Source organism: Suncus etruscus, chromosome 7 (genome assembly GCF_024139225.1).
Source record: "Suncus etruscus isolate mSunEtr1 chromosome 7, mSunEtr1.pri.cur, whole genome shotgun sequence".
NCBI lineage: Eukaryota > Metazoa > Chordata > Mammalia > Eulipotyphla > Soricidae > Suncus > Suncus etruscus.
This window is the reverse complement of record NC_064854.1, coordinates 60,367,439-60,379,509: the sequence shown is the minus strand read 5'-3', so window position 1 is coordinate 60,379,509 and position 12,071 is coordinate 60,367,439. Positions and strand designations below refer to the sequence as shown.

Sequence of the window (12,071 nt, the reverse complement as noted above, 5' to 3'; positions counted from 1 at the left end):
GACTGTACCTCTGGCTCTAGGCAGCTGCCCTGTGCTCTGCCCTATGAATTCCTGCTGGCTTCTTGCTAGTGCTTTGAGATGGCTTTTGTTCCATTTCAATCTGATTGGGTCCTAGAATATTCTATGATGCTCTGACTTTCTACAAATCTTAAAAAACAGTTCTATAGATTTTTTAAAAACAAACAACCCACAATTACTTTTTTTGTCCTCGGACTTTGTTCCATTTGTGGGCTAGTTTCTTATTATTAGAGAGGAAGAAGAAAAAGTTTATTATGTTCCTGTTGACATTTTCTCTACCACAGTTGAGATAAAAAATGTTTCAAACATAAATTTTAAAGTCTTTTACACTTGTAATCAGTACTAGTTCAGTTGCCTTAAACAAAAATAATGAGCAATAACTTCCCTCAGCCCTTGCTGGTGAGCCTAGAAAAAACGGTGCTGGTGGACAGTCAGAGTGGACCAGTGCTTGCTTCTCCCTCTCACCTCCATACATAGTTAGTGTCTTTAGGAAGTGCATTTGTTTTGGACAGAATTCTGGTGCCACGTTTGTTGTACTCTTGTTCTACATATTTTGAGCTTGGGCCTTGAATACAACATTGCTTTTGTGCATGCAGTCCTGCTAGTACTAGATTCTGCTAGTCTCTTTGGGTAAAAGGGGTCCATTGATGGGTGATAAATGGAATTTAGGCATTTGGTAATGAACAAAAATAAATAATCACCTTGAGAGATGTCTCTGTGTGTCTATGCATCTGAAATTAATTACTGCAAGAAACCAACATTCATTCAGTTAAGAAGAAAAAATAGCCTTTTGATCTTGCTGTCCTGTGTTAAGAGAATTTTTACATACCAGATATGAATAAGAAGATCATTTTACCTTTGTATTGGATGCTCACATATATCAGGGACTTATTATGTCACAACTTGTCTCATGTTACATTTGTAGTAGAACCTTTTGCCATGACTCATCACTGGCCCTAAGGCCCTGCTCTGGAGACTTTTGCTCTTCAGGCCAGAACAGTACACCTGAGTGTAGAGACCTGGTGGGCTCCCATGAGGAGGAATCTAGTCTATGATGGAAATAAATTTTCCATTCCCCATGTTTCCTCCCATAGAGACTCCTTTGCTTGCTCCTCACATGGACACAGTGGAAGGATCTCATGGTCTTCTTACAGAGGAAAGGTAATGAGGAGTGGAGCCATCCCATCTGGTGCTCTTGAAATCCTTGTACTTGGAAGCAGGCCTGTGGAAAAACCAAGTGATGGGCCCCAACGAGCAATCCACAGTACTGTGCTATTACCACTTGCAAGCCATTGGATTGTGCCACCTTGCAGCATTGTCTTCTCATCAAACTATGGCAGCTGATGCCCTGAGGAGTGGACACACATAGAGATCTTCTTTGTAAAGTCCAGCCAAATCACAATTTGTGGTCTATAAATGTTTCTTTTTGATACTTCCCAAATATAAAACATACAAAATGTATATATGTCTGTATATAAGATACAGATGGGAACCAGAAATAATAATCCCTGGGGGCCAGAGTGATAGCACAGTGGTAGGGCATTTGCCTTGCTCTTGGCCAATCTGGACGGACCCGGGTTCAATCCCTGTCATCTCATGTGGTCCTCTGAGCCTGCCAGGAGTGAATTCTGAGCACAGAGCCAGGAGTAACTTCTGAGTGCTGCCAGATGTGGCCCACCCCTTCCCAATAAGAATTTCTACATACGTGGTGGCATTGCCTTTGGGGACCAATGGAAGACAGAAAAGTCTTCCATTTTCCATTGGAAAAGTCTAGAGCCAAGCAGAATCATGGATGGGAAAGATGGTGGGAAGGATCCATGCTACATGTTTACGTGAAGGTGGAAGTTTGGCCTTATGCAGTGGTTCAGAGAAGGATAATTCGAGACCGTGTTCAGGGGCCACATGGCTTCTAAACCAGGTGGGAGAAAAGAATCCTGTGATTAAAAAAAAAAAAGAAAAAGTCTGATTCTCAAACTAAAAGCTCATCTGAAAGGCAAAGTGGCCAGTTCTCTCAAGGTTTGAAAATAATTCCAGAGAAGAGGATTGGGTTAGATGTGACTCAAGAATGAGAGAAAATCTCACTCTCACAGTGGAATGACCTTGATAGAAAACCTCAAACTTGATGAGTCTTCATTTGTTCAAACTTATGCTAGTGTTTGTTTTCAGTCAAACGTTTGAGGCAAAGCCATTCTTAGCCATCCCTGAATTGGGGGTGTTGGAAAACGGTTGATACCGAGACTCCAAAATAAGGCTCAGAAGCCAATGGTAAGTAGAAAGTAAGGAGGAAGATGGGAGTGAGACCATCTTTTTTGCAAAGGGCGGATAGAAAAAGAAAATGGAAAGGGAAGAAGAGTACGGGACAGTAATGTTGATGAGGGTAGAATAAAGAAAGAGCTATATGAAAAACAGGTGAGGCCCTTTTGTCACTTGACCCATGACTGCTGGTAGCTGTTAAATCTGGCGGGCATCGAAAAGCCGTTAAAAACAGTTGTGAGGGCAGACAGTCTAAGCCTAGAGAAAGGCACTTTTCCTGGAGCTGGGCCACGGTGGGCGGGGAACATGCATGCAGCCAATCAGAATGAAGTGAGCCAGAGCAGCGGAACCAATGGGAAGCTGGCAGGGAAATAGCCCTGGTGCCGGGGTAGACACAGAACCCAGTAGCTTGCTTAGAAATCCTGAGAATCTGCATGTCCATCTCACCTCCGAGGTAGCCTGGTGGCTAAGAAAGCTTAGCTGGTTTTGTTGGTCTGGAGAAGAACTTGGTTTGAGGGCCCTGCTGGAAACACAGGTGGAGGACAATGGGCTTAGGAAGGTGCCAGGGCCTACAGGGCTCACGGTCCAGGTATAGGGACCCCCAGCCGGGTGTGGCCAACTTGAATTCCAGTTTTGGGCCACATGCCTCATGCCAGAACCCCGTGGCTTACCCAGCTTCAAGGGTAAGATAGGAAACCACAGACGGGTTTAAGTCTGTTTGGAGGTTCCTAAAGTTTAGGAATCTCTAGATCAAGGCTTATGGCCTGGAAACAATGAAGCAAGGATTGACCTGTTTCAGGTCCACCCGTACATGGATAGCAGGTGCTGATGGACCCAGACGTGCGGACATGCCAACCACTGGCTCTCTGTGGCCAGGAAGTGGGCACTTCCATCTCACGTATTCAAGAATACATACCTGCCCAGGCCTCAGCATAGGTCACCCCAAACTCCACATCCTCAATCTTTCCTGGTGTGACTCGACACTGACCTCTTTTCCCACCCATCTATATCACCTTCTATGTCACTGCCTGCCTCTCTAGTGTCGCAGTCAGAGAAAGCCGACGTCCAGCTCAGTGTTGTGAGTCAGGCAGGAGGACAGGGACAGGGGATAGTGCGGACTCTTGGGGATCATCTCCCTGCCTCGTTGATTCCAGCAGGTTTGTCTAGAGTTGAGAAGGCATGAATTCATCAGGTGCAGATCAGAAGAGCTCCTTGTGGGAGACAGAAAGAGGAACACAATCAAGACCTGCTATGTGGGCACGAGGTCTACGTGGCAGATAGCAACCCACTTCCCCATGTCATCTTTTCTGTGATAGCTTTGGGAGGTAGGGATGGGGGCTTTGACCCTCTGCCCTCTAAACCTCCCCTCCATGGCAGGCGCTGTCATAGAGGCCCGAAGACCCTGGTTCAGCTTCTCCTTGTTATAAGTAGCAGATGGCATGTTTGTCTTCCCATGTCCAGTGGAGTGGGAGACATGATGATAGTGATGATGATGATGATGATGATGATGATGATAAATGGTCCTTAGCCTTGTGGAGCCCATGGCTAGGGGAGACAGGTTGATTTGACATGGGGCTTGCATGCAAAATGGTGTCAGACATAGAATGATACCACTTATTTGTGGGATGCTACAAAAATGAAAGTATGTAAGAATATCCAAAGACAGTAGATATAAGGGTCAGGAAGACTGGTCCATGATAGGAATGCTTGTCAACAAAGCTGGGAGTGGGGAAGCAGAGAGGACAGAGAAGGGACCACTATGATATTAACAGTTGGAACTGGGTCACTCTGGTCAGGAACTGGGTGCTGAAAGGAGGGAAAGTGATATGAACAATAACCCTTTAGTAACAATGTTGTGAAGCTGTATTTAAAAAGGAAAAAAAGGGGGGCGGGCGGGCGGTGGCGCTAAAGGTAAGGTGCCTGCCTTGCCTGCGCTAGCCTTGGACGGACCGCGGTTCGATCCCCCGGTGTCCCATATGGTCCCCCCAAGCCAGGAGCAACTTCTGAGCACATAGCCAGGAGTAACCCTGAGCGTTACCGGGTGTGGCCCAAAAACCAAAAAAAAAAAAAAAAAAGAAAGAAAAAAGGATGGAAGAGAAAATAAAGAGATAAAAAAGAAAAATGTCCTGCCACAAAGGGAAGCAGGAAGAAGAGGCTGGGAGAGAAACTGGGGACATTGATGGACGGAAATTAACACTGATGAAGTGATGGCCTATTAGAAACTGTATGGCAAATTTAATCATGAACAACTTTGGAACTGTGTATCATGGTGATTCAATTAAAAAATTACCAAAAAAGCAAAATATAAAGAAAACAAACAATAGCAACAAAACCAAAATGTGTTTGACCATGGTGGCCAGGGTGACCCCAGCAGGATGAAGTATGTTCTGCTGCCAGTCCTCAGAGGACCTGAGTCTCTAGGAGGAGGTAAAAGGGAGCTAGAAAAAGGTAAGGGAGAATCTTGGCAAGGAAGGACCAATTCAGGTGTAAGAGACTTGTACAGATAAAGGAACAGTCAAAAACAATTCTGTGTTTGTCACTATGAGAAAGTTCTAGTCCCTTTAAAATAATGTTTTCATGATGCAAAGTTGGGATGAAATAAGCAGCAATCCTCCATTAACTTGTTCTGCAAACCTTCATTCTGTGGAAATAACACGTGTGTTTGTTCTAGGATTTCTGAGGCAATACTTCAGGAATTCTGAGGCAATGGTGATGTTACTGCTATCTTCAGCGGGAGTAGTTTTAGGGAATGTGGCCTACAACCTGGTTGAGGTAATGTTGATGCTAGAAATGGGAGAATCCCAGAAAAAAATAAAGAGAGAGACCCTCTGCAGACCCTTTCTTAGCCTTGTCTGCAGGGAATTTTTTTTAAAAATATGAACAGGGGAGAAACCTGTCAGATATTAAACACAAACATCAGAAACACAAATGAGAGACTCTTCACTTGAAAGTAGGGAGAGGAAACTGGATTGTTCCTGGCTTCTTTGCCTCTACTCTAGAGCCTGGTCCCCTGCCCATCTCTGTTCTTCGGCTGCCAGAAAGCTATGCTCATAGGAGGCCCAGGCTAGAGCTCCAACACTCAAACCCAGACAAAATCCCCAAACCCAGACTCACATCCTGGTCCAGCCCCTCTAGAGCTAAATCAGTCAGGTAGCTGGGCCTCTGCTGGGCCTCTGCAGAGAAGAATAATATCTTAGAGTGGAGGAGGAGGCATGGTTCTAGGCAGTTCCTCCAGGGGATATTGTGCTGACTTCATGTTTACTCTCCACCCTATAGGTACACCAGGTTGTCTACCCTCTTCTCAAGTTACCCAACTTCTCCCTCTTCTGTTACTTTGCGCCTCTCATCATGTTCATGGCTGCCCTGGATGTGGACCACCTCAAGAATGTGCTTTGGCAGGTGAGCCAGTTTTCAAGCACTCCCTGCTTGCTGCTGCCTTGGCAGACTAAGAGGAAATGACAGGAGTCCCGCATATCCTGAGTCCATGGTTGACCAGGAGGTCTCTGGGTTCTAGGCCCATTGCCTCAGTTCAGCTTGTTCTGAAGACAAAACTCTAACCTCACTCCAAGCTTCTGTTTCTTAATTGTGCTTTTCAGATTATTTGACTTTTCAAAAAGTGTTTTGTTTTCTTTGCTTTTAGTTTGTCTTTTCCTGGTAATTTGAGTTAGGTATACTTTGATTTTTTTTTTTTTTTTTTTTTTTTGGTTTTTGGGCCACACCCAGTGACGCTCAGGGGTTACTCCTGGCTATGCGCTCAGAAGTCGCTCCTGGCTTGGGGGACCATATGGGACGCCGGGGGATCGAACCGCGGTCCGTCTCCTAGGCTAGCGCAGGTAAGGCAGGCACCTTACCTCGAGCGCCACCGCCCGGCCCCATACTTTGATTTTTTACTGTGAGCCTTTCTGTTTCTCTCCTTCCCTCCCTCCCTTCTCCTCCTCCTCCTCTTCTTCCTCTCTCTCTCTCCCTCTCTCTATTTTGTATAATTTACAGCTTTCTATTTTCTGATTGCTGCTCATCGCTTCATCCTGCTGATCTTGATCCAGTCTTACCTAAATTTGATCATACCTTTTTAATTAGTTGTTTAGAAATTGTTTTAACCTCCCCCACCCTCATAGAGCCTTTTAAATTAATATTTCTATGACTACAAGTCATCAGAGGATGCCCTCTTACCAACTTTGTGATTTCTGGAAGTTTGTTTTGCCTATACCACATAATTAACTTTCCAAAATGTCTATGTTCCTATACCTGAATGTTTATTCTCTGGTTGTTGGGTATAGGGAAGTGAATATGTTTTGTAGCTTATATTATTAATTGTGAAGTTTGGTCATTTCTGTCTTGGCCAATATTGTTTTCAGTTCAACATACAAGGTCTTTTTTTTCAACTTTATTTGGATTACACCCGGCAGCGCTCAGAGGTTACTCTGGCTCTACGCTCAGAAATAACTCCTGGCAAGCTCGGGGGACCATATGGGGTGCTGGGATTCAAACCACTGTCCTTCTGCATGCAAGGCAAATGCCTTACCTCCATGCATCTCTCCAGCCCCCATAACAAGGTATATTTTTTTAAATTATTGGCAAATATTTAGTTTCTTCTTGCAATTCTGCCAGCTTTTATTTTGTATAAATAGACTGCCATTTATACTGCTGAAAGCATTATTTTCTTATTTACTTAATTTTTTTATTTTTTATTTTTATTTTTTTTGGTTTTTGGGCCACACTTGGTGATGCTCAGGGTTACTCCTGGCTATGCACTCAGAGATGGCTCCTGGCTTGGGGCACCATATGGAATACCAGAGGATCGAAACGCGGTCCATTCTAGGTCAGCTGCATTCAAGACAAATGCCCCAGGGGCCGGAGAGATAGCACAGCCATGTTTGCCTTGCAAGCAGCCAATCCAGGACATAATGTGGTTGGTTAGAATCCCGGTGTCCCATATGGTCCCCCTTGCCTGCCAGGAGTAAACCCTGAGCGCTGCTGGGTGTGGCCCAAAAAACCAAAAAAAAAAAAAAAGACAAACGTCCTAAGTCACTTTTACCTGATATTACTTGTTATACCTTTTTCCTAGCTTTTATATCTGTGATAATTTTTCCAGCCTTTTACTTTTGCGGTTTTGTTACTCATATTTGCATGTCTTTTAAAAAAAAAAAGGGTTGGATTTTCCAGACTGAGAATTTTTGCTTTAAAAAAAAAATGGCTTTACTAGCAGTCCACAGATATGGCTTAAAGATCTAGAGGGCAAGAGACATGAGTTTGCTCCCTGGCACCACATGATTCTCTGTGCACTAATGACCCTGGAGTCTCGATGAGTTGAGAGTAGTGTAGCTCCTGAGCAATGTTAAGAATTGCCCCCCTGGGCCAGAGAGATAGCATGAAGGTAAGGTGTTTGCCTTGCATGCAGAAGAACAGTGGTTCAAATCCTGGCATCCTATATGGTCCCCCGAGCTTGCCAGGAGCGATTTCTCAGTGTAGAGCCAGGAGTAACTCCTGAGCTTGGCTGGGTGTGACCCAAAAAAACAAAAAACAAACAAACAAACAAAAAAAGAATTGCCCCCACCAATGGGCCAGACAGATAGCACAGTGGTAGGGCGTTTACCTTGCAATCGGCCAACCTAGGACCAATGGTGGTTTGAATCCCAGCATCCCATATGGTCCCCTGTGCCTGCCAGGAGCGATTACTGAGCAGAGAGCCAGGAGTAACCCCTGAGCGCCACCAGGGTGGCCCCAAAACCAAAAACTAAAAAAAAAAGAAAAGAATTGCCCCCCAAAATAAAAATTTAGAAAAGTAATTACGAAAATTCATGGGGTGGGGAAGAGCAATAGCACAGCAGGTAGAGTGTTTGCCTTGCATGAGGTCGACTCAGGTTCATTCCCCAGCATCCCATGGTCCCTGAGCCTGAGAGGAATAATTTCTGAAAATAGAGTCAGGAGTGACCACTGAGCACTGCTGGGTGTGGCTCAAAGAGCCAAAAAATTTTTGTAGGACCTAGTAGTACTTTGGGGAAGGAAGCACACAGTACTTGGGAACGAGCCAGGACTTTGTAAATGTCAAACATGGCTTTGTCATTTGAGCTGCATCTCCAGGCCCCAGGGTGAAACACTGGACCCAATGTGAGATGCCAGGATTTGAAGCTTGAATGGGAAATGATCCTTTGTAAACATGCAGCATCTTTTCTTTGTTTTTGCCTCAGATGGTGATGCTTAAAGGGCACTCCTGATGTCATTTCTTGGGGGAGGGGCTTGGGACCCTACCACACAGAGCCTGTTACCCCAGCCCTTTCCACATCTATTGGCCCCTCTTCATTTTGGAGGGGAGAGGCTTTTTCTGACTGCCCACTCTTTTCCCTTTATCCCAATAGAATATGCCACTTTTTTTTTTATTCATTTATGGTCTCTGGCCCTGTATGGAGGGGTACATTTTCTCAGCGCCCTTCAAATGATGGGAAAAGCCTTTAGAAGGCAGTTTTTTCCAATGAAATGTTTGCCCAGCACCCTCCCCCCTCTTGAATAAGCCTTGAGAAAAACTGCAAAGAGATGAGCAATGAACTGGCAGGGGACTTCTGCATTGGTGTGTCTCCTGGCCTTCCCACCCACCAACTTCAGATCAATCCTACAGGAACCAAGAAATGTTTTACACAGAAGAGGAGAAGTTGGCATTCCATTTGAGAATGAGAAAACCATTTAAGCTGGACTCGCAGCAAGAAAAGTTTGATTAGTCCACCTTTAAATAGCAAGGGGGATTTGTTTACCTCAAGGGAAGCCCATAATACCTTTTCACATTTCTATTTCAGAGACTCATTTTCCAAGCTGTGTAACCAGAACTGACATTAGGGCCTGAGTAACTCACTTTGTGCTCTGACTCTGTTTTTCAGGTCATATTGGTTGGACTAATCAACTTCTTCACAGCACTCATTGTTATTGTCTGTGTGACTGTAAAATTCAATAAGGAATTATGGGATTTGCAGTCCACTCTACTTTTCAGTATAGTGATAAGCATTATAGACCCTACTTCTTGTGAAGTCACTGGAAAATAATGGTATGTCAGATTTACTATCATAATCTATATGCTTTGATTAAAAAAGGTATTTGGGGCTGGAGCAATAGCACAGCGGGTAGGATGTTTGTTATGCATGACCTGTGTTCAATCCCTGGTATATCATATGGTCTCCTGAACCTGACTGGAGTGATTTCTGAGCTCAGATTCAGGAGTATAACCTCAGCACCATTGGGTATGGCCCCAAAACCAAAACTAAATTTAAAAACGGAAAGCATGAAGATATTTATTTGCATGATGTTCGATACCTGATGTTGGTGGAGTCGCCATGGCCATCAGGATAGAGGTTGGGGATCCTGAGATGTCGGGAATTGAACTTGGAGCTTCCACATGCTACCTCCTTCAAGCTACCTTCCAGGACCCTTAAATGTGATATTTTCAAAGACTGGTAATTTTACGTTTGCTCATGCTAACTGCTGTGCCATGAGAAGATTTTATTTTATCTTTATCTCATTCTGAAGTAGATAGAGAAGGGGTGACAGAGAAACTGGGCAGTGCCTCCCATCCCTGCTATGGCTGTCTGCACCCACCCCACTTCCATCTGGTTATTTCTGTCTTGTGTTTCCTGGCTGGTACATTCTTTCAATGTGTTGTGTGAAACTAGACTTTGCCTTTCCTTCTCCAGGTATTTCCAAGATGCACATGGATATCATTAGTGGAGAATCGCTGGTCATAGTGCGGCCTCATTACCACTTTATTTGGGAATTTCCGGAGAAATATCCCTAACTTCTATGAGTTCAGAGGTCGGAGCATTGTCTTTTATCTCTGTATTTCCCAGGAGTCTTTGTAAATGGGCATTTAGTTTGGACTCAAAGAAAAATGCATAGATGTGGTGGCCTCTGGATGTCTTTCCTCACCCTGGCCCATTAGAATAGCATCACAAAGAGTGAGGAGAGACCCATTTGTAGGGCCACCCCAGGGCACCATGCCTCAGAGGCATCATGCCATTTCTCACTGCCCTCTTCATGGCTATGAACCCTGCAGGCCTCGAATGTGTCAGTGATTTGCTCCTGGGTTTGTGTCTGAAGGTAGCTGGTAGGTTTGAGCAGCCCCAAACCACCAAATCACAGGCGGATTTGGTGGTTTTTTTTTTTTTTTTTTTTTTTGGTTATTGGGCCACACCCAGTGATGCTCAGGAGTTACTCCTGGCTATGCACTCTGAAATCGCTCCTGGCTCGGGGTACCATATGGGACGACAGGTTCGAACCTAGGTTCGTCCTGGGTCAGCCACGTGCAAGGCATATGCCTTACCACTGTGTTATTGTGCTCTGGCCCCTTTTAGGTGGATTTGTGCATGTATGCACGCCCATTGTGTGTGTGTGTGTGTGTGCGTGTGTGTGGTGTGTGTGTGTGTTTGTGTGTAGTTGCCCCTGATGGATCTCACAGCCAGTAGTTGGATGGGTTAGTTTGACAGAGCACTGCTGGGGGGACCTGTAGGCCTTTTTGGGGGTGGACATAGCCTGGCAGGCTTCATTGAGCTGTGCCCCTACCTTTCTTCAGTAAGATCTACTCTGGGAGGCAGGCAGTGGGTTTTCAGCTGGAGTGGGAGCAAAGCCTTGCCTGCTAGGAGAGGAAATTTTGAGGGGAAGGTTTGAGCTTTAAAGGACTTTTCTTGGGTGCCTCTCAATGCTCTGCTGCTCCTGCAGGCCTCTGCATTTCTGCTGGCCCTGGAGGAAGGCAAACTCACCTCGGACCTCTGGCTGCTCTTTCCTGCCAGGGCACCTTGTGCCCCGTAAAAGGCCCTGGACCCTCAGCAGGACCTTGAGGGCAGATGTTGTGGGAACAGATGTCAGTGGCCTCTGTGAAAGAAACCCAAGTGGATTTGTCCCCTCCCCCCCCCCACCTCTCTCTACAGATGTTCCACATAATCATTGCTCTCAAGCGTGAGCATCATGGGAAGTGTGCTTGTGTGGAACAGGGGCCCTGAAATCCTCGAGTTCATCCCTCATGCACCCTCTTCAGCACCATGCCTGGCCCAATGTCATTCTCTGCATTATCCTTGGTCTATATGACCTTCTATATAGGTAAGGCTCCAAAGGACACCCCAAGTGTGGTGGCTTCCATAGTGAACGTAACACTCATGGATTCTCTGGATTGATAGGCTTTAATTCAGCAGGCATCACGGGGCAGGGACAGTCCAGGACCCGGTCAGTGGCCTTCCCCTCTACTCTCTCTGCTACTTTAGAGATCCCTGGTCCAAGCCCCTTGGTTTTCTGTTCCTCAACCTTACCTCATAGTGGGTTCTCTGCCCCAGACTGCACAGAAGCATTCACTGAGAGCCCAGAGAATCACAAAGAAGAGCATCAGTACCAGTGACAAAAGTGTGGGAGACTGAGGTTTAATCTTTGGTACCACCCCACTCTGCTTCCTGCCCTGTGCCTTGTGACAAGGTGGGTCCTAGGAGCCCCAGTACATCTCCTGGAGCATATCATAATGCCAAGGATGGTCTGATCCGGGCTGCAGCGCTGATGTTCTTTCTTTCTTCTTTGATAAATTTTTTTTAATTGAATCACTGTGAGATTGTTACAAACTTGTTCATGATTGAATTTCATCATACAATGTCCAGCATCCTTCAACAGTACATATCTCTTGCTACTAATGTCCCCATTTTTCTTCTTTCTCATCCCCCCCCCTTTTTTTTTTTTGGTTTTGTTTTTGCGTCACACCCAGCAGCACTCAGCGTTTACTCCTGGCTCTATGCTCAAAAATTGCTCCTGTCAGGCTTTGGGAACCATATGGGATGCTGGGA

General features: G+C 45.4%; 1 protein-coding gene across 1 annotated transcript in view; it reads left to right on the top strand.

Moving 5' to 3' along the window:
* The first annotated feature begins 2,623 nt into the window (after positions 1–2,623).
* The window catches only part of SLC9C2 (solute carrier family 9 member C2 (putative)), a 37,790-nt gene continuing 28,342 nt past the window's right edge, over positions 2,624–12,071 (top strand). The window contains 9 exon segments of the mRNA XM_049777605.1: positions 2,624–2,860; positions 3,733–3,829; positions 4,943–5,043; positions 5,548–5,670; positions 9,141–9,282; positions 9,927–9,997; positions 9,999–10,065; positions 11,241–11,314; positions 11,316–11,346. Coding sequence (XP_049633562.1) covers positions 2,624–2,860; positions 3,733–3,829; positions 4,943–5,043; positions 5,548–5,670; positions 9,141–9,282; positions 9,927–9,997; positions 9,999–10,065; positions 11,241–11,314; positions 11,316–11,346 — 943 coding nt within the window.